We start from the raw sequence: 23593 nt of genomic DNA, 5'->3' as shown, positions 1-23593 counted from the left end.
AGCAACATAGCAGCATCAACAGAGATTAAAACTAAAACATAGAGGAAAATACTTGGGAAACTAGAGCTGGGCGATAGAACGATAACGATATGTATCGCGATATAACTTTTACTCAATAGAGAAATTAAGCTATCGCGATAGACCTCGCCGCTCTTGTCCTCAAAAAAAAAAAAAAAAAAAAAAAAAAAAGGTCAGCCAATCCAAATTAAGTAGCGCAGAGCCGAACCAATCACAGCCGCAGCGTCACGTCGCGTGACTTGTTACGTACAGCACAAGTGCCAAGCCGCACGTGTGTTTGTTTGGGAAGCAGCCAGCGGGTAATGGAGCCAGCGCATAATGGAGGAAATGAGTGTGCCGACTAGAAAAATCAACCGAGCGTGACCGAAGAGAAAACAGATGATGGTTCCAACGCCGGAGAGATTGTCGAACGGAAGAGCCATAGAAGTTCCGTAGTGTGAAGGTATTTCGGCTATTTCAAGTCTGACAAAAAACAGAGTAGCGTGCACTGTAAATTGTGCCGAAAGCAAGTCTGGAAATACAATAAACTGGTGCATGCGTCACACTGTGCGCCACGTTATTGTTTCGGTGAAATGAATTTCTACAATACTGTTAATTCTACACTCTGCAGTGTTTAAATGCTTACATATACACACAGTTACTGTCCCTCCACACATACGACTCGGTTCTGCTTCTATGCCCCAGCTTTGTTTACTTTTTCCCACCGAGGCTTCTAGACTTCTGATTGGCCAACATTTCGGCACGGTTAGGAATCCAGCGCCACCTGCTGCTTTGGCATGTTCATAGCAGCGTTTTCCTTCATTTCTGCCTTTATGTGTGGACGGGATTATTTTTTAAAACAAAAACGGAAAATCTCCGTTTTCAAAAATACCCGTGTACGTGTGGACGTAGCCTCAGTCTCTGACTGGAAGCGCTAATTCGTCATTCGGCTTTTGTCAGACTAAAGTAACTGTTAAAACTGTTTGAAAAGCTCAGCTATACAACAAGGAGAGATTGAGAATTTCCTTTTAGTTCTCAGTTTATTTGATATTGACAAAAGTTAGTCAGTTTTGTCTGTTCTTCTGTAAAACAAACTAAGATTTATTTTTAGAATTAATATTTTGTTTCTAAGTGGAATTGACAATTTAGTCTGTTTCGTTTGTTCTATTTTGAAACTTAAACGCTTTAGTGGCTGCCTTTTGTGTAGTTTGCAATATTTGCCTTTATTTATCTGAAAAAGTCTCATGTTCCTTAAGTACATCTACCCTGTTGAACTTATTATGGGAAATAAATATTTAAATAAAAACAAGCTGCTGATTATTTCACATTTTACTTGTGAGCAACGGCACATTTAAATCTTACAAATATAGTTATTTGGCTTATATCGTGATAGATATCGTTATCGCCTGAAATGAAAAAAACATATCGTGATATGAAAAAATCTCATATCGCCCAGCTCTATGGGAAACTGAGAAAAATAGAACCTGCTGTGTATAACTTCTACATGGGCAGAAATGGCCTAACAGAGACATTATCTTGAATTATTTCCAGAATTACTCTTGAGGAACTTGGCAAAAGAGATGAAGGAATAAAATTCACTTTGCTCCCTTAGCTATGCTATTGGTGTTAGGGATTATGAACATAAGTATTTGGTTTGCAGCAATGTAGTTCCAGGAGTAAAGCAATACTTTATGGCAACTATAAGAGTTGGAAAATGAGCACTGAAAAGGCGTTGCGGAATTGGATGGCACTAATTTCATATTAGAGCTAATGGTACTTTTAATTATTTTGTAAATATTCCATTCTAGCCTGAGATGTTTGATTTCATAATTTGACGTAACATTTGTTACTACAAGGATGAAACCTACATCTGATCGTCTTTCATCTCCACAGAGAGAGAAAACACATAGGGTGGAGATGAGTGGTATGTTTGGATGAAGATTCAGCAAGCCAAAATGAAGGGAGATTTCACTGCCTCAATCTGAATTCCTTCTTTGGGGGGAAAGGGAAGGGAATGGGAAGTTTGGAATGGACAGTCAGTGCAAGCTAAGCCTCTACAATCTGCCCAATTTAGTGTTTGTGTGTGTAAGAGCAGTCTGTCATCTGTCGTTGAATAAAAACTGTCTGACGACTAACTAGTGCATGACGCATGCTGATAGACTGACGCAGGCTGTGAGTATTTACCTTGGTGATGTGTCATAAGAGCTGTGTGCCAAGCTGAAGGTCGCTGTGCCGTTCATGATCACTGTGAGTAACTGGGTAAAACAAACATGCATCTATACCTTCTTCCAATTACTTCCTATTCATTCTTTGTAGAAATTACACTAGTCTTTCATTAAGTGTTTCACACATATATATATATACTGGCCAAAAGTTTGAAGTCATTTTAAAGTTTATTTATTTATGAAACAAAAATATTTGACTTCATCAAATATTTTTTTCTTACTGGTAAATACAGCTAATGTAGATTTATGATCTTGACTACAACTTTATTGACATTCTTTATTGCTTTCATACTGGTGACCAAGTATCTTTATGCTTTCAGCTGGGAGCAATACCAGGCTGCAGTACATGAAAAATTATTTCACTTAGTATTATGTGTTAATCTGACTATCATATTGCTCATTAACTGGATTCCAGGTTCCACCCCATTCTATCTTCTGCCTGTCTTCCACCAGTCTTCGCCTTACGGATGCACAACAAAGTCTTTCAACTACAAAGAATGAAAAAAGTTTATTAGGGGACAGACTAGGGGTGGGCGATATAAACCATATACAATAGAAACGATATAAATTTGGCCAGCTATAGAGTTTTTGACTATATCGCTCTATCGCGATAGCGCATGTTGATTATGTCATCAAGCTGCGCCTGTTTTGGTCGAAAGCATCGCAGCGGCTATAACCATTATCATCTGCAAATTATGGCGGGCGACAGTCACAGCAAAGAGATGAAGCACTTTTGAAATATGGGGAAAGCCAAAAACTACGCTTCCTCCACTTCCGTAACATTGATTCATTAATGTTGAATTCTCTCGCAGCTGTTCTATTCCCATGTTGTTGCAGTATATTAATAACTAACCTCGTATTGTGGATGAATAATCTCAATTGTTCTCCTGACTGAAGTTTGGCCCGTGTATAGCATCCTGCTATGCGATTGCATTTGTCCCTGACCACCAGAATCCCTCACGTTAACTTTTATGGAGTGGAAAAAAAGTTGCCGTTCATCCTCCAGCTTCACTGTGCTAATGTTATGCTAACATAGCTGTTAGCTAGCAATCACGTAGCACAACATTATATACCAGGTAGTCCAACTTCAGTAACCCTGCAAACGCCACTGCTGTTTAGTTTTCTGTCTTCATTTATGTTGGAAGTGGTAGCAGAGCTGTACGTTTTAATTCGTTTCAAAAATCTCTCAGTCAGAACATGGTATGAAATGTTTAGGTTTAAACTAGCGAGCTAACCTCCTGTTAACTTCTAACTGCGTTAAATTTAATAAATTCTGTTTTCATGGATGCATGGTTGTAAAACGTAATTGTTACACCCGATAAAGCAGCAACGTTGATGATTTAATTAAAGATGAGAGAATTTAGACCGTTTTTAACTCTTAGTGTTCGTTTGACTTTGGGACCTGAAATGGACGGAGTTTTGGACCCAGATTACTCCGCGAAGCTCCTCACTACGGCAGCCGTAATGCTCTGACAATCCATCAAGCAGTGCGGCTTACCAAAGTTGTACTAAAACATTTTTTAACAGATTTCTGCACGCCAAAATCAGTTCGAGGTCAGTAAGTACAACCAGAATTCAAACATAAGGAACACTCTCAATTTTTGAGAAAATTAAAGGATTTTCAGTGTGCCTTATAGTGCGGAAAATACGTTATACAGAAGAAAAGAATATATCGTGATATATATCGTTACCGCACATGCTTCAAATTATATCACGATATGAATTTTAGGCCATATCGCCCAGCCCTAGGACAGACCATCTCTAAAAATGCACTGTTACCTTAAATTCAATTTTAAAACCAGGCTAACAGAGAAACACCCACTCTTTGTTTCTTCGTCTCTGGTTTTGAGATGATGAATCAGTGCACAAGCATTGCAAATTTCTTCCAATCTCATTAGTTTGTTTGCACTGTTTTGTGGAGGGAGCGAGTGCAGGGAATTGTATGCACATCTGGGCATGTTAAATGCAGAGATGCTAACATGAAACTACAGTGGGGTTAGTGATGATATAGTAATAATAATATTAATTATCTAGACTGGTAAAATATGCTTGAATGCTGTGATTGCCATCCATTGTCCATTGACACAACCCTACTACACTCAACAAAAATATAAACGCAACACCTTTGTTACTGCTCCCATTCCCCATGGGATGGACGTAGAGACCTAAAATTCATTCCAGATACACAATATAACCATCCCTCCCAAACAGTGGTCACAAATCAGTCCAAATGTGTGGTAGTGGGCACATCTGCTATATTGATATAATCCATCCCACCTCACAGGTGTGCCACATCAGGATGTTGATCTGACATCATGAGTAGTGCACAGGTGTACCTCAGACTGCCCACAACAAAAGGCCACCCTGGAATGTGCAGTTTTGTCTCACAGCAAAATGCCACAGATGCCACAAGCAATGAGGGAGCGTGCAATTGGCATGCTGACAGCAGGAATTTCAACCAAATCTGTCGCCCGTGCATTGAATGTTCATTTCTCAACCATAAGCCGTCTCCACAGGCGTTTCAGAGAATATGGCAGCACATCCAACCGGCCTCACAACCGCTGACCTCGTGTAACCACACCAGCCCAGGACCTCCACATCCAGCAGGTTCACCTCCAAGATCGTCTGAGACCAGCCACCCAGACAGCTGCTGGAACAATTGGTTTGCACAACCAAACAATTTCTGCACAAACTGTCAGAAACCGTCTCAGGGACGCTCAACTGCATGCCCGTCGTCCTCATCGGGGTCTTGACATTTTGACACAAGATGGCGCGGCCACGTCCAGACGCCTTCCTGACCGCTCCGCTCCGACTATCCACTTTTCTTGTTTTTTACCTATTTTTTGCTCTGGTTTACATCCCAAAATCCTCTAGTCTTATAGTATACGACAGCGGATCACTTGTAAACTGGCCGCCAGAGATTCTACGCGGCGCAGAGAACAACAAAGGACGGGCCGCTCATCCGAGGCGCAGAACAAAGAAGCGCCGGGGAAAACGCGCTGGTATTAGGAACAGACTGAGACAGCAGGCGCATCGCGCACCACTGCCCAGTATCCTACTGGCCAATGTACAATCCATGGAGAACAAGCTCGATGACCTAAGAGCAAGGGTCACCTTCCAACGTGACATGAGGGACTGCAACATTCTGTGCTTCACGGAGACATGGCTGACCCCCACCGTGCTGGACCAGGCCGTAACTCCGTCGGATTCATTCTTTGTGCTCCGCGCGGACAGAACGGCAGAGTCGAACAAAACCAAAGGTGGGGGAGTGTGTTTCATGATAAACAGAAAGTGGTGTGATGCCAGGAGCATTTCTACTCTCTCCAGCGGCTGCTTGCCACATCTGGAGTTCCTGAGCATTAAGTGCCGCCCTTTCTATCTGCCCCGTGAGTTCACCTCAGTCATCGCCACGGTGGTCTACATCCCACCCCAAGCGGACACAGGTATGGCTTTGTCCGAATTACATGATGTGCTGAGCTCGCTTCAAAACAAGGACCCGGGCGCAGCCCTCATTGTAGCAGGAGACTTTAACAAAGCGAACCTCAGACAAGTCATGCCAAACTTTTACCAGCATGTCTCGTGTCCAACGAGAGGGGATCGGATTTTGGATCACTGCTACACGCCATACAAGCAGGGCTACAAAGCTGTCTCACACCCGGCTTTTGGGAAGTCTGACCACAACGCCATCTTCCTCATTCCCCAGTATAAACAAAGCATACGGAGGGAAGACGTGACCAAGAGGGAGGTAAAACGGTGGACTGCCCAATCAGAAGCTACGCTACAGGACGCACTCAACGACGTCGACTGGGACATGTTCAGAGCATGCGCAGTCGACATCAACGAGTTTACGGAAGTAGCAGTATGCTTCGTCAATATGCTAGCGGAGGAGATTATCCCCACTGCGAGAGTCACCACATTCCCAAACCAGAAACCGTGGATGGACAGATCGATCCGCACTGCCGTAAACGCCAGGACCGCCTCCTACAACGCGGGTCTCGCCACTGGCGATATGAGCGCCTACAAAGCGGCCTCATACGGCATGCGGCGCGCGGTGAGAGATGCCAAACGCCGGTACCGGGAACGTGTGGAGTCCCGCTTCCACCAGGGTGACACACGGAGTATGTGGCACGGACTACGCACCATTACGGACTACAAAGCCAGGGACACTGCGCCGATCAACGCCGACTCTGCATTCACCAACGAGCTGAATCGGTTCTACGCCCGTTTCGAGGTTAGCCAGGCGGCTAATGCTATCTACTGCCTGACTACCGAGGACAGTGACGTCATCAGCGAGAGACCGGTGACCAGCATCGCGGAGCATGATGTCCGAGCGGCACTGAGGAGAGTGAACACAAGGAAAGCGGCGGGGCCAGACGGCATCACCGGCCGTCTGCTGCGCTGCTGTGCTGACCAGCTAGCAGGTGTGTTCACTTACATCTTCAACGAGTCCCTGGCGAAGTCTGTGGTCCCCACATGCTTCAAAAGATCCACCATCATCCCTGTGCCCAAGAACAGCAAACCCTCATCCCTGAACGATTACCGGCCAGTTGCACTGACCTCGGTAGTAATGAAGGTGTTTGAGAGGCTGCTGAAGAACATCATCTCCCCCTCCATCCCAGACACCACAGATCCGCTGCAGTTCGCCTACAGATCCAACAGATCCACAGAGGATGCCATCACCCACGTCCTACACACCACTCTCAGCCACGTGGACAAGAAACAGGGTAACTATGTGCGAATGCTGTTTGTTGATTACAGTTCAGCGTTTAACACAATAGTGCCCTGCAGACTGTTCACAAAGCTGAGGGATCTGGGACTTAACAGCCGTCTGTGTGCATGGGTGTTGGACTTCCTCACTGGCAGAACTCAGGTGGTGAGGGTGGGCAGGTGCTTCTCCAACAGCATCACCATCAACACAGGAGCACCTCAGGGATGTGTCCTCTCACCACTGCTCTACTCCCTCTACACTTCAGACTGTGTGGCCACCCATGGCTCCAACACCATTGTGAAGTTTGCTGACGACACAGTGGTGTTGGGTGCCATCTCCAACAACGATGAGGCGGCCTACATGGATGAAGTGAAGAATCTGGCATCGTGGTGCCAGGACAACCACCTCCAGCTGAACGTCAGCAAGACCAAGGAGCTGGTGGTGGACTTCAGAAGGGGTCAGCACAGAGACTACAAGCCCATCATCATCAATGGAGCTCCAGTGGAGAGGGTGCAGTCCTTCAAGTATCTTGGTGTCCACATCTCCTCAGACCTGACATGGGCTGCCCACATTCAGGTCCAGACCAAAAAGGCTAGGCAGCACCTGTATCACCTACGACAACTGAGGAAGTTCAGGGTCTCTCCAAAGATCCTCAGGATTTTCTATACAGGCGCTGTGGAGAGCATCCTCACACAGAACATGACATCGTGGTTTGGGAACAGCTGTGTGAAGGACCAAAAAGCTCTCCAGAGAGTGATCCGTACAGCAGAACGCTGCTGCAGGATTGCACTCCCCCCGCTTCAGGACACCTACACCAGGAGATGCCGGACTAGAGCAGCGCAGATACTGAAGGACCCGTCCCATCCAGGCAACAAACTGTTCCAACTTCTGCAATCTGGTAGAAGGTTCCGCATCTTCCGGGCAAGGACAGAGAGACTCAAGAGGAGCTTCTATCCCCAAGCCATCCGTGCCCTAAACACACACACCCGCCCTCTCACATCATCTATAATTGACTGAGACAGGACTCTCTTCCAGACACTCTAAACCAAGGCACAATGTACATTTCAATTCCTTTAATTTTAAATATGTTTATATTGTCTATCCTGTAAAATAGTCAGATGTCTATTCATATTAATGTACAGAATTCACCTGCTTGCTGCTACTACTGCACATTCACCCAGTGTATATACTATATGTATGTATATATATATATATATATAATGTTCTTCCTCTACACCCCCCCCCCCAATTTTTGCACATGTCGAGGAGCGTGTCAGGCTACATTTCACTGTGTGTTATACTTGTATAACTATGCATGTGACAAATAAAGAACCTTGAACCTTGAACCTTGAACCTGACTCCAGCTCGTCGCCGTAACAGACTTGTGTGGGCAAATGCTCACATTCGATGGCGTCTGGCACGTTGGAGAGGTGTGCGCTTTACGGATGAATCATGGTTCACATTGTTCAGGGCAGATGACAGCTGAGAATGTCCCAGTTCTTGCATGGCCAGCATACTCACCGGACATGTCACCCATTGAGCATGTTCGGGATGTGCTTGACCAGCGTATACGACAGCGTGTACCAGTTCCCACGAATATCCAACAACCTCGCACAGCCATTGAAGTGGAGTGGACCAACATTCCACAGGCCACAATTGACAATCTGATAGACTCCATGCGACGATGTGTTGCACTGCATGAGGCAAATGGTGGTCACACCAGATACTGACCGGTTCTGGGTCCCCAGACCCCCAATAGCGCAAAAAACTGCACATTCCAGGGTGGCCTTTTGTTGTGGGCAGTCTGAGGTACACCTGTGCACTACTCATGATGTCAGATCAGCATCCTGATGTGGCACACCTGTGAGGTGGGATGGATTATCTCAATATAGCAGATGTGCCCACTACCACACATTTGGACTGATTTGTGACCACTGTTTGGGAGGGATGGTTATATTGTGTATCTGGAATGAATTTTAGGTCTCTACGTCCATCCCATGGGGAATGGGAGCAGTAACAAAGGTGTTGCGTTTATATTTTTGTTGAGTGTATATTACAGTCTCAACTTGAATAATGAAGGACTTTCATTTGAAACTTATATAATATTATATAATAATCCGTTCTTGGAAACAGAAACTGTTCCGCATGGAAAACTGCCAAAATAAAACAAACCAGTGCAAACAGACTAATGAGATTGGAAGAAATCTGCAATGCTTGTGTTTACGGCTAAGCAAAAGAACAAGTGCTTCAGAGTCTCAAGTTTGAGAAACAGGGAAGAAACAGATTTAGAATAATTCTGTTTTGCTAAGATATTCAAGGTCCTAAGAAATACATTGGAAGTGTGCATATTTCATGAATATGATGGTAATTCTGTGCTTTTTTCACTTTTACTCATTACTAAGTGTTATGTTAAGTAAAATGTTTTTCTGCACTTAACTGAATGTTTTAAATATCAAGGGGAAAAAGTCAAGATCAAGCTAATTCAAGTTGTGGGTCTTAATAATATCTCTCCATATATTTTCATTGTTTTAAAATTCACAAATCAAGAGAAAGGACTTTGGCTGTGTCCATATTGTGAACAAATCATACACATATATGCTTCTAATGTTTTTAATATAGATGTACTGGAACATGATATAAACATCTTTTCTGCCACACACTCTGGCGGTAAAGAATTTGCTGTCACCTCTAGTCCACTCAGATATTCATGCAAAAGCACAGTGTATTTCCCTGTGACTCTCAGCCACCGAATAAATGCTGCATGTATAGAAAAGGTGTGACTTTGTGCATGATGTCTGGATAGTACTAGAACTGGAGCCTGGCTGAAGTGTCAAAGCAGTGGGTCTGTGGAGGCAAGCGTACCTTTTTCACTTCTCTTTTTCGCTGTCAGTCAATTCCTCTTGTGTATCATTCAGTACAGATGAATAAGCTGCATTCCAAATCAAATAGAGCCTGTTGAAAACAACTGTTATTTCTTTCACAAACAGGTGCAACCACTGATGTGAATCCTACAAGCTGAGCTTAAAAAGAACTTCCCTAGTATTAGGTTAAATTAACACGTAACCCTCAGTGATAAACCCTAAAGAGCCCAAGTGTCCTTTTTTGTTGCTAGGGAACTGCGGAGTTAGCTGTCAAACCTGCATTCATATGGCTGCTTAGTTACAGGAACGGTTGTGGAGTTAACATAACTCAACATCACATAGCTTTACCTCAGTATAACTGTTTTTGGCTTGTTTTCAGTAAAAAAAAAAAAAAAAAGAATGTTTAAGTACAGTACAAGAACCTACAAATTCAACTGAAGTATGTACCACCTCTGTCTAAAGTAAGAAAATAATTTAATCACTACTTAAACTGACATATAATTAAATTGAATAACATTATCCAAGCAAAAACCCCAAGGTGGTTAGGGTTATTTGTTATTTATAATACTAGTTTTTTGTTGTAATGTTTTTTTTACCTGCCTATTGTGCACTTTCCAACCAGCCTGTATTAGCAGGCTGCATTAGCTCGGGACAACTAGCATGCCTATAGCATCAATGCAGAGAAAGCAAGTAAGCCAGTGCTGAGCTTGTGATGACATTCTTATTTTCTGCTGTCTCTGTGCGATCATAGTTTATGTTCCACTGATGCATTTTTGCCTTAATGTGACTCAATCCAAATAAGCCTGTTTACAGTTTTTCACTACACAAAAGACAAAAACTGATAAGGAAGCAATTTTTCAGGAAAGGCTTATGAAGTCAAAGTAATAAGAAAAAGAGAGGAAGTGGTGTACAGTCCTGTGTGGATTTCAGTATCCACTAGGATACATTTTCCACATTATGCATATGTAAGCAGTTTTCTGTAAGAATCTATAGACCAGTGATGTGCTACTGTTACAGCAGCACTTTTCACGCAGCCTACTTAAGATTGAACTCTTATATGTTTTTTCAGCCTTTTATTACTTTTCTGTTTTCTGTGATTGGTAACGAGATGGAGCAGATGGGCATTGGGCCTGCTTTGATTGATAATACCCTGACACATGGAAGTGTGGTCAACTTGTGTCTGCTGAGCCTCACCTTTGCTAACTGGACCTCTTGACAGTGTTTGTGGTGTGAATGCCTTTTGGAACCAATAATATGGTTATACAGGGTGGGCCATTTATATGGATACATGTTAGGATGGCTGGGTCATTGACCCAGGGTTTTGAGTTTATATATTATTTATCATTTCTATTCTTTGGTTTCTTTGTTAGAGTTATGTCTTATGGTTTGTCTCTGTGTAATCCTTAGTTGCTGTCTCCCCTGTCCGCTATATCCCCGTGTCCAGTCAGTGCCTGTGTCTGCCCTGGTCCCACATCTCTGTTCCCTCTGTTTTAGTGCCTGCATGTGAGTCTGTGTCTTTTGTTCAGTCTGTGTTATGTGTTTCCTGTTTTACTTTGAGGGTCTCTGTCTTATCTCAGTGTGTTCAGTTTACGCTTCCTTGTCTCGTCAGTTCTGATTTCCCCCAGCTGCGCTCTCCTTCTGTGTCTCATTCCCCTCGTTACTTCCCAGTGTATTTAAACCCTGTGTTTCTCTGAGTCATTGTCGTGTCGTCCCTCATTCTGTGTGGATCTTTCACGAATTGTTTACAAGTTTCTGACCACTTATAAAATGTGTTCAATGTGCTGCCCATTGTGTTGGATTGTCAATGCAACCCTCTTCTCCCACTCTTCACACACTGATAGCAACACTGCAGGAGAAATGCCAGCACAGGCATCCAGTATCCGTAGTTTCAGGTGCTGCACATCTCGTATCTTCACACCATAGACAATTGCCTTCAGATGACCCCAAAGATAAAAGTCTAAGGGGGTCAGATCGGGAGACCTTGGGGGCCATTCAACTGGCCCACGACGACCAATCCACTTTCCAGGAAACTGTTCATCTAGGAATGCTCAGACCTGGCACCCATAATGTGGTGGTGCACCATCTTGCTGGAAAAACTCAGGGAACGTGCCAGCTTCAGTGCATAAAGAGGGAAACACATCATCATGTAGCAATTTCAAATATCCAGTGGCCTTGAGGTTTCCATTGATGAAGATTGGACCCACTATCGTTGTACCCCATATACCACACCAAACCATCACTTTTGTTGTTCCAACAGTCTTGGAGGCATCCATCCAATGTGGGTTAGTGTCAGACCAATAGCGGTGGTTTTGTTTGTTAACTTCACCATTCACATAAAAGTTTGCCTCATCACTGAACAAAGTCTTCTGCGTGAACTGAGGGTCCTGTTCCAATTTTTGTTTTGCCCATTCTGCAAATTCTGTGCGCCGATCTGGGTCAACCTCGTTGAGATGCTGCAGTAGCTGGAGTTTGTAAGGCTGCCATTTGTGAGTAGCTAATATTCTCCGAAGGGATGTTCGACTAATGCCACTCTCCAGTGACATGCGGCGAGTGCTACGCTGTGGGCTCTTGCTGAATGAAGCTAGGACAGCCACTGATGTTTCTTCATTAGTGACAGTTTTCTTGCGTCCACATTTTGGCAAATCCAACACTGAACCAGTTTCACGAAACTTAGCAAGCAGTTTGCTAACTGTAGCATGGGAGATGGGTGGTCTCGTAGGGTGTCTTGCATTGAAATCTGCTGCAATGATCCGGTTATTCCATTCACCAGATATCAACACAATTTCGATCCGCTCCTCACATGTTAACCTCTTTGACATGTCAATGGCTGTGAACAAAGAGAAACTTGTAAATAACTCATGAAAGAATAAAGTTATGTTGAAACCAAGCACACCATTGTTTTTCTTGTGACATTACCAATAAGTTTGATGTGTCACATGGCCCTCTTCCTATTGAAAAAACAAAAGTTGTATCCAAGATGGCCGACTTCAAAATGGCCACCATGGTCACCACCCATCTTGAGGAGTTTGCCCCTCACATATACTAATGTGCCACAAACAGGACTTTAATATAACCAACCATTCCCATTTTATTACGGTGTATCCATATAAATGGCCCACCCTGTAGTATAACGGTTTGTTATTAACTTTTGTTGATTTAATGTTTATGAGTTATGATATGACTTTTTGATAACCTAAGACTATACACATTGTCCAAGTATGACACTTTTCTAAAGCTATCCTCTGCAAGAGGCCTGTTCACCTGTATGTAAATTTGACTGTGTTTGTGGTGGTAGCGAATGTGTGTACGACAGGAGGCACACCAGTGAAGTCTTAAATACAATAGAATACAAATTAGTACTGGAAGAGCTTTAGCTTCACTGCAGCTCTGATCTGCAGTTAGTGATAGTATTTCTTCTGACTTGGTTGCAGTTGGGGTTCTTTCTATGATGCACTGAGCATTTCTTATCAGCTCACCTCTTTTCACTGCCATTGCACTCAAATCTCAATATGCCATAGTATGTGTTTTGTCCTGTGCTCTCCTTTTTCCTCTCTCTTTCTCCTCAGTAGTTGTTAGCCTGGCTCTGCTGGCTATTGCTTCCTGTTAAAACTGAATTCTTCTCAATTCTCAAGTTCTCATAGGGCAAACACTATGAAAAAGCACTTGAATCACTGGGATTCTCTCACTGACATTTTCCTTACAATACAAGCATCTCAATCCAGATACTGTTTTGAATTATTGCTATGTGAATAAAACTGGATTGAACTGAAATGAAAAAAGTTGATGGTTTGGGATTTCCATAACAGCAACCTGATCAGCCCACTGGTAGGAAAACAGGAGTTACTCATCAGCAGCAACTGAACGCTGAACAGAAAAGTGAGAGATTTGTCCATTTGTAAATGAAGGTGTTTTTTTCTTATATGAATGAAAGAAAATATAGTTTGTTAAATATCGGCTGACCCAAGTTAAATCTGTGGGTGGTAAATATGTTGGTTACTCTTCAACTTCATCAAGTAGAAGAATAACCATAGTAACCATAATTGAACTCCATAGTTCAGATTCAACAGTGCATATTTGACTGAGGTGTAGCTTTTAGCGTTTACGTTTTGCACATATTGCATACTGATACATACTGCATCTCTGTATGGTTCTCCAGCTGCACCGTGGCACACAAACAGGCACTTTACATTCAAATTCAAATTGTATTTGTCACACACACAACCATACACAGTATGACATGAGGTGAAATGTTTATTGCTGTGCAATGCCCAACCATTAAATGACAGTAAGAATTGACAGTAATATTTACAGATTTACAGATCACTACAAAAACTTACAGATTTTATTAATAAAAAGAAATTATAAGACGCATGCAAAAAGAAAAACCAGAGTGCGTGTGGAGATGTGATGTGTGTGGGAGAGTTCAGTCCTACACCTGGTTCAGGGCCCGAATAGCCTGGGGGAAGATGCTTCTTCTTCAGGGTCATTAATATGGCCAAAAAAATCCTCGGACAACCTCTTCTCTCCCCGAAGGACCTGTACAGCACTCGCTGTCTCAAAGGGGCACGTGGCATCTTACTGCACACACCCAGGACACCGAGTGTTTAAGCTGCTGCCGTCTAGCAGGAGAATTAGGTTGCTGAGGTCGTGGACAAGCAGACTCAAGGACAGCTTTTAGAACAGGGCAATAACCCCAATCAATGCTAACAGCTGACCTGATTGGCTACTTCCCTGGACTTTTTGGGGGGCAATCGTGTGGAATAAACATTCATTCTTTAATTTATCATTCATACCTTTTTTGCACTTTTTATCCACTTTAAAGTTTACTGTTTTGTGTTTTGTTGTGTTTAGCTGTGCTTAGTGCCGATATGGGACAATTTTGCAATTTCGTTATCATATCTTTTATTTCAAACACACAAACATGCGAGTGGTATCAATCTCCTCATCTTAGTCTTGGAAACCAAATGAGGATGCATCAGTTTAAAACTGTTGAACTATTAGCTTAATCTTTGATAGTTGCTGAGCAACTATAGGCTAAATAGCTTACTTGATTACCTTCAAATTATAACAAATGTAGATTCAGTCATCTAGATTTAGCTCATGGGGGTTATTTGCTTTTGTTATTTGCATGTAAAATTTGATTTGTTGTTTTGCATGGGTGGAGTTGATTTCCCAGATGTAAACATGCTTGACACTGGAACGAATTTAGCTGTTCATCTACAGCATCTCCCTTATGCATTTTATGATGCAGGCTGACAGACCTCCCCTATTTTCACATAAAAACCTTGCCGGTACAGGTTTACTATATATTACACAGAATATTGGGACCTCTTTTATTAGAAAGTGTGTCAGGAAAGTGAAAAGGCCTGGGAACATTTAGCTGGAAACTTCATTAAGGGTTGAACTGAAGGTCTGTTGGATGATGGGATGGCACAATTCAGTGAAATCACGAGTTCACACAAAAATGTGTAATTTTACACACATACAATGGTGAGGCACACAGGCAGGTCAGCAAAGTGATGGCAAAGTTCAACAGAAGCTGGGAGCTTGCTTTTGCATGTGCAAGTTCAATTTATGTGTGTAGCTTGTGTAATTAAAAGTTTGCAAATGTGCTTGTGTGCGCATGTGCGTATGTGTGTGAGATCAGAGGTCCTGTGTTAAGGACAGGCCTGCTAAGTAGGCCAACAGCTGCTTCCCTGGCAATTCATCTCCAGTCAGCTTTGAAGCCTGCTTTTTCCTCTTATTATTTCAAACCAGGCACATTTGACATATTAATTGAGCTTTCTTTTGTATTCTGGTACACTGACCATCATCATTTTTACTTGCCGGACTTTTACACAAACACATTTAACATCCCTTTGTAGATACAAGCATCTGAGAAACACAAGTGACCAGGTGTTAGTTCCAAGGTTGGTTTATCTATTATGTATTCAAATAAATGCAACATATTCACCACCTGCATGTGCGTGTGTGTGTGGTAGCGTGGGTGTTTATAATTGCGCATTGCAGAAATTACAAACGCTGCTGCTCTGTCCCTCTACCACCTATCGGATGTGTGTGTGTTTTTGTGCCCTTTGATGCTGGACAAAAGACCAGTTCTCCCTTGATCACTCATTTCTTCTCTCTCTTTGCTCTTGTTCTTTTCTAACTCATTTTTCCATCTCTTCTTAACAAAAATGGAAAAATAAACTACAGAGTAAAATACTGAACAGTGGCACAAACACGTGCACACACACTATCCCTCTTTTTGTCCATCACTCTTCATGGCGCACGCAGCGAAGTGCATTCAAGTGAAGCAGAGCACACAGCTGTGAACCAGCCCAGGGGCTTGTCCTCTCTCTCTTTCTCCCTTTCTGTGTATGTCTGTGTGTCTTGACAGCTTGGACCACTGGGACACAACCAGAGGTGTAAACAGGTCAACATGAGAATGAGGGCACTCTCAGTGCACGAGAAACAATCAGAGAGTAGCACCGTTGACTCAAAGAACTGTCTGTGCTTGCTGTTTAATTAGAATATTCAGCATCTTCACACACACGGGTACACACAAAGTGAGTGGTTAATCTGTGTTAGAGTTGATAGATGACCACAGTCAGCGGTCAGCCTTTCTTCCTCCCTACAGCTGCTGTGCCACATGCTCACTTGGAGTGGTGAAGCACATGCAGCAGGCCTCCAGTGTAAGCATGGTAAACTGCCGGAAACACTGGTTATATAATCACAGCATGTGTTCACTGTCACTGTGGTCTGGGCAAAATCTCCTGTTTACACAGCACAAACACATCTGCATTTGGTCGTCTTCTCTGTCAGTATTCCACCTGCACTGTCCAGCTTTGATGAGTGTAGCAGCACTAAGAGTTTTGGTTCAACAGCTGTTTAACCCGAGTCCACTTAATATATGAACATCCTCCCACATACCTCATCGATTACTGTTAACCTCATGTGAGCTGTATATGTGGTTAGTTTTACGGGTGATTTATGAAAGTTGTTGAAACTGTTTTCTGAACACAGGCACAGCTGGTTCATTTCAATATCAAGCTGGGCCAGTCACAAAACTCTGTAACGTGCAGTCTTATCACTGCACTTTCCTTGTAAATACAGTACTTTAAAAAAAAAAACAATTTTTACAGCAAAACCCGGTTTGTACTGGCACAGCGTGTTACTAAATCAAGCCCTTAATCTCCAAGAGAACACTGGTCACCCATCTAAGGTTTGGGTTGGATGTGGGGTTTTCAAATTTATAACAGTTTGGAATTCTGGAAAAAGCATTTAATGGTAAAACTTGAAGAGAGACGTCATTTGAACTACAGTATCTTCTACAGTATCTTCTAGTTTCTGATAATATATCTCTTTTTAAATGTAAAGGCAGGTTTACATTTAGTGTCCATCATTTGGTAAATGGTATATGGTCTGTATTTGTATTAGAGATGGCACGATACCACTTTTTTATGTCCGATACCGATACCGATATCATAAATTTGGATATCTGCCGATACCGATATGAATCCGATATGGTGTTTTTTAATCAACAAAACTGTTTTTTTTTAAATATCTTGCTGCATTTTGTATAAGTTCATACTCAAGTTTAAAACAACAACTACACTAAAGCTATTCTGTTATACCTGTATGCAAAAAAAAAAATTTCATAGTACAGCAATACTGATCAATCTAATAAACTTAAACCTACACCATCCTCCCTATTCTGGTATTTTAAAGAGTACTTAGCATAAATATTAAGCAACCTAACTAATAGGGTTCCAACTCCCAGCAACAACAAAAATAAATAAATAAAAAATAGGGAACCACCCCTCACGCTCCACCTCATGATGCTTAATCGACGTAATCAACCTTAATTTGATGCAGTGTGAAAAAAAATGCACAGAAATCAATTATTTTTCAAGAAATATTAAATAGATTCAACATCTTTCTTCAACAAAATTGCAGACTGCACAGATGGTACCTTCCCAAAGGAAAAAGTAGTATAGCTTACTAGGGTATATTAGACTTAATAGTTACTATATACAGTAATGGACTTCTATTCATTTTACATCAAATTAAAACTTTGGCTGTCAGATAATTATTTATTAAAAGCTAGACATTTTAAATGAGAATAAGAAAGAAAAGTATGTCTTTGTGCCCCCTTTTCCCTGTTAATGCCCTATCGGCCCCCCTGGCTAAACTTTGCTAGATCCGCCCCTGCACAGTTACCAGCCGTCAGCTACGTAGAAAAAGATCCTCGAGTAGAAAGTAATATTAAATAAATTCTAACAACAGCTTATCAAGCTTAAACGTGCTGCTGTTGTTCAGCCGCTGGTTTCCTCTTTCTGGTGCAAAGTGGGCCAAAAGCAAACTAGAGACACGGACTCGCGACAGAAAAGCCGATCAGCTGATCGTTAAGCAGTTTCATGATTGAAGTAGCAGCAAGAAGAGGCAGTCGCTTGTTAAGCTTAACGCAGGAATGCTTTACAAACATTCAGAGATGGACTTACACATTTGCTTTACTTCTCTCGGGATAACTTTGTCGGAGATGAAATGCCGGGTTGCTAGCGAAGCTCCACATGCTATCCAGACCACTGACAGGTCCCGCATGCCACAGCCGCTCTATCACGTGATGCATACTGCTCCGACGTGCTAACCTGAGGTGAGTTACGGTGTGTTGCAAGTTTTGTGAGGTGCTTTCGTGATATTTAATGGATCGGATTACATTTTTTATTTTTCTCCGATATCCGATCCAGTAATTTAGGTCAGTATCGGACCGATACCGATACGTAATATCGGATCGGTCCATCTCTAATTTGTATAGCGTTTTACTTGGTCCTAAGGACCCCAAAGCGCTTTACACTATACACAATCATCCACCCAATCACACACACATTCACACACTGGTGATGGCAAGCTACAGTGTAGCTTCGGCAAGCGCGTACGCTAAATTGGATACGATACAGAGAAGATTAGCATGGCCCCTGCGCAAGGATGACACGCAAATTCGTGTAGCCACAGCCACCCTGGGGCACACTGACAGAGGCGAGGCTGCCGGACACTGGCGCCACCGAGCTCTCTGACCACCACCAGTAGGCAACGGGTGAAGTGTCTTGCCCAAGGACACAACGACCAAGACTGTCGGAGCCGGGGCTCAAACCGGCAACCTTCCTTGTATGTAACTAAAGCTACAAGTAACTAATGTAAATGAAAATTCCCTGGCATTTATATATCAATGAGGGCAATGTTTTGTTTGAGGTCTAGGAAGTCTTCTTTTAACCTCTTCAGACAGAGCTGACTTCTTTGTCTCGGACAACTTCCCTCTATGACAACAACATAAGATTCACGAGTGATTTGGTTAATAGTTTTTCCTTTTTCCTCCTCCTCAGTGTAATTATGTGTGTGGTAGACAGTGACAATATTTGGCATGGCTGGCTCTGTTCCTGACTGACTGGCACGTATTTGAGTAACAGAAACACAATTAGTCACAACTCAAGACAGGGGTGAGAACCAGTTTTTGCAGTCATTATATCACTGAGTAATTTATTGCTGACTGTGGAAGCATAGCGTGACTCTTACTTGTATGTATTCAAAATTGAAAAGAGAACGAAGGAGGATTGACATCAAGGGAAAACACTCATCATTGAGGCAATTCAGTGTGGGAAGATACATTTTTTCACTGTGTGTGCATGTGTGTACAACAATTACTAATCTTAACTAAGAGTATCCAGTTTCTGATGATTTCTGCTGGTTTATTTTTACAGCTCTGATATCTGCTGGCTGCTGCACCAACTCATGTAGGAGTGTTAAACTTTGGGACAGGTGAGTCCCCAGAATTCTTATCTTTTATATATCATATCTGAACTTTTTATATTATTTTATATTATTTTATATTTAGAAGATATGGTTAAATCACTATGTGGTGGAGCTGTTTTTAACATAAAAGTCCGGTGTGGAAAATACTTTTGAGTGCTAAGACTTTATCACAAGTGACCTTAATGCGGAAAAAGTTTTGTGATCTTTATTTATTTATTTCAGTTATCTTAACTGTCATTATATCAAATGAACAGGTTTGTGAGTAACTATGTACCAGTCTGATGTTTTCCAGTTCCAGTGTGTTGGAACACAGATCAGCACAGTTCTCTCAATACTACAGTGCCAATACCACTGTTCAATTTCTGATAATCATTTATCAGATCATTTGCAAGGCAACACCAGACTTGACGTAAACATTGCTTCCCTTACTTTGTCATTTAAAATGTAACATAAAATATAATCCGAACATATATATTTGGTAAACAGGTGTTTAGTAATTAACTAACAAAGGATAAAATCAAACGATTAAAGAAAAAAAAGTTTAGCTCAGTTTACGAGTTGATGGAGGCAGTTAACATTTACAGTCAAATTAGCTCCACCTTCCCCTGCTCTCAGGCTGAGTGAATGACTGATTTTCTTGTCCTTTGATTGTGCTTGGATAAATAATTCTTAAATAAATAAAAATTAAAAATAAATAAATAAAAATAAATAAAACTACTGATATAATTCTAATAGCCTAGGGTTGGAATAAGGGTAGAAATAAGTCATCACAAATGATGACTTACACATACCAGGATAATATTTATATTTGATAAGAACATATTGATAGGTTTGTAGCTTGAACCTATTCGCTGGAACGTTGAGGACAATATAATTACACCGCAAGCAAGACACGAAGTAGGCAAAGTTCTTCATGTTTCTCGTGCACGGGAGAGAACCGGACAAACGCCGTTCCTTCGCTTGACCCCAGTTGCTCTCGTCCGTTCTCCCGTAACACTGCTCTTTTATTGAGGTTACATGAATATGCATAGGTTCATTAACATATGATGTCTACATACAAACAAAGAGTACCTTGCCTTTGTGTGTGTGTGTGTGTGTGTGTGTGTGTGTGTGTGTGTGTGTGTGTGTGTGTGTGTGTGTGTGTGTGATTTGTGTGAGGTCAAGATGTGACCCTGTGAAGACTCCCCAAAGCTGGTGCCAGGAGTCTAGCGGGTCCATCTGAACAAAAGGCTCTTATACTTAAAGAGATATACGTGTGTTTGCTATATCAACAAAGAGAAGATAGGACCTCTCTTATGCTCCTAGGATGTGGGTGTGCATTCCACTCTAGAATGCACACCAAGCCTTTGCAGCCTGCTAAAGATCACAGTCCTATCACTACACAATTGATTATACACCTCTAAGCATATATGGTTAAATATTTCTAAGCATAAATGACAATCAACAATACAAAACCTAACACATATTATTTTACTTAAGTGAAATGATATGCAAGTGTTACACCAAATATAACAAGAGTGAGAACAAGCAAGACAATTTCACAGGAAAGCATTGCTATTAAGACAGTCTGAAGTTCAGTTGAGATGAAACAAAAAAAAAGTCCAGTATCAAATCCAGAAATGATCAAATTTGGCAACGCTTTTTAATTTATTCAGTCGGTAATATGTGAAAACCCAATAAATTCAGAGAGAACAGAGAATGTAAATCATCTACAGGTTATGAAAATTTGGAAAAACATGGAGTAGGTAACACCTTTGGTAGTTGAAGTGCTGACATAAGAAGTCATCTTGGGCAATGGATAGGTTCAAGGTTCAAGGTTCTTTATTTGTCACATGCATAGTTATACAAGTATAACACACAGTGAAATGTAGCCTGACATGCTCCTCGACATGTGCACACACACACACACACACACACACACACACACACACACACACACACACACACACACACACACATTGGGTGAATGTGCATGGTATAGGATAGTGTTGGAAAAGGCAAATTGTGTGTGTGTGAGAGGTCACCCTTGTGTAATCCCTGCTTTAATGCATCAACTGAGTGATGGGACTTGGTTAATATTTAATGTTGAAGAAGTTCCTAATGGATGAATAAATCAACCTTCATCTTTACCTGGAGTTGACAGATTTCTGCATTCTGAACCCAGAAGCTACACACACACACACACACACACACACACACACACACACACACACACACACACACACACACACACACACACACACACACACACACACAAATGACAGCACGTTTTTTGTTTCTTTCCTGTCTTTCAGCTTCGATGCTTCCTTACCATGACATGCCTCTTGATGAGATGCTGCTGTGACAACATGCACCCCAGAGAGAGCAGAAGGGGCAAGAGGATCGATACATAACCGGTCGCATAAATGATCAGGCCAATCAAAACTTCGCAGTGAACAGCGACTACAAGCAGACATAAATACTCTCTCTGCCTTTTCTGCGGTTGCTGCTACTGATGCTGCTATGCATTTACTGAGGACCACCAGAAAAAACGAATGTCATTGTTCAGATGGGCGAAGATTTGTCCCTGCATTGCCAAAAGGAACAGAAGAAAACAAAACAACTGAGAATCTGCGGTTGCCAATTATAAAGCCCTACCTCTTTGGAAAGACAGAGCCCTTATGGATAAATTAAGTTATATATCAAGAGTAGTTGTTCCTGCTAACTGTCTCTTCGCTGTCACACCTGTAAGCATTTGAAAATTAAAATGTGTGAAAACGCAGTTTTAGGTAATGGTAACTACTTTTACAAAGTAATTGTGGATCTGGAATTGAAGCACAAAGTTTACTTTAACCTCTCAACATCTGTTAGATTACCAGTGACAAGTTTGCGTTAGTATTAGGTTTATGTCTACTTTTTATATTGAATTGTAACCAATTGAAAATCTTAAAACTGTTAGACCAACATGCATGTAAAAGAACTGATTTGAAAAGCAACATTTTCTAGTTTATGAAACTATGCTTGTTTAGCATGTGGCTTAAACTTAATTATAACCTTTTCCTTATTTGGTTCACCTGGTGGATGTTAGGAGGTTAACATTTTTTGTGGATAAATTTGATAGTTTTGGCCATAATTGTCAGAAATTATATTTCTATTCACTACAGAATTTCTCAAGATGTAAGACAAGAAACTAATTTGACAATTGGCAGTCACAAAGGATGGGACAAGCCACTTTCAATTTTGAGTTTTAGCTAGTTGTTACTACATACATCTACTGAGGCATGACCACAGTGTGCAGTATTAGAGCCAACCATGTACAGGCCCTGACTACAAAATATATAGAAAAACACATGTACCTATAATTATATACACACATGTAATGAAGAATACACATAAAACACTAAAAATTCATATCACTACAAAAAAGTAATAAAAGCAAATATGGATTAAAAACATACATCATCATAACATCAACACACAGGTGATGGGGAACAAATATGGTCTCTGGTAGGGGCCCCAAAATGTGATTGTAAACATGCTTTTGTTCCTACACAATGAGTATTATATATATATATACACACGCGCGCGCACACACACACAGTCATGTGTTCTCTTGCAGTAAGTTACATTAATTTCCTGTGGATTTGCTCTAAATGTACCCATTCTGCCTTTCCTTTCCTTTTGTTACAATTGTGGATGCATATATTAAATACATATATGTTTTAGATAATGAGGTCAGTGAATGAACAAATATCTCAAAACGTCTTGATGCAATCATCCAGGTAAGTAAATCTCCAAAAGTTGATTCTGTTCATCTGGACGTAGCGTTTTGTGGGAGAAACGTTTCGTCACTCATCCAGGTGACTTCTTCAGTCTCAGCTGACTGCAGGTTTCCCCAATCTTAACCCAGGAATGCTGGTTAGAGCGCGGAGTCAAGGAAGCCATTTACGTGAAAAGGGAAAGACCATCTCTGAATCGAGGAGCTTTCGCCATCTTACAATACTATGATTGCAGCCATTCCCCAACTCTCTGTG

The 23593-nt window shown here is 41.7% G+C and overlaps 1 protein-coding gene and 1 non-coding gene across 3 annotated transcripts in view; both read left to right on the top strand.

The window, feature by feature from the left end:
* The window catches only part of LOC146561521 (uncharacterized), a 41703-nt gene extending 18414 nt beyond the window's left edge, over nt 1–23289 (top strand). For both annotated transcript variants that reach the window (XR_014894893.1, XM_085297680.1), the window contains exons 3-4: nt 19529–19586; nt 21875–23289. Coding sequence is in view for 1 of the 2 variants with exons in the window: in XM_085297680.1 (XP_085153806.1) it covers nt 19529–19586; nt 21875–21896 (80 nt within the window). In the remaining variant the exon portion in view is untranslated. The remainder of the gene's footprint in view (nt 1–19528; nt 19587–21874) is intronic.
* Nucleotides 18687–18793, top strand: LOC146561522 (U6 spliceosomal RNA). The gene has a single exon (XR_014888044.1). It is a non-coding gene; the product is annotated as a U6 spliceosomal RNA (small nuclear RNA).
* Nucleotides 23290–23593: the final 304 nt, after the last annotated feature.

The sequence above is a fragment of the Mchenga conophoros genome, linkage group LG13, assembly GCF_057382185.1.
Source record: "Mchenga conophoros isolate Kocher_MC1m ecotype Shallow Benthic linkage group LG13, M_conophoros_male_GT1.1, whole genome shotgun sequence".
Classification (NCBI taxonomy): domain Eukaryota; kingdom Metazoa; phylum Chordata; class Actinopteri; order Cichliformes; family Cichlidae; genus Mchenga; species Mchenga conophoros.
Note: the sequence above shows the minus strand (reverse complement) of the source record. Positions and strands in the feature narration are given on the sequence as shown.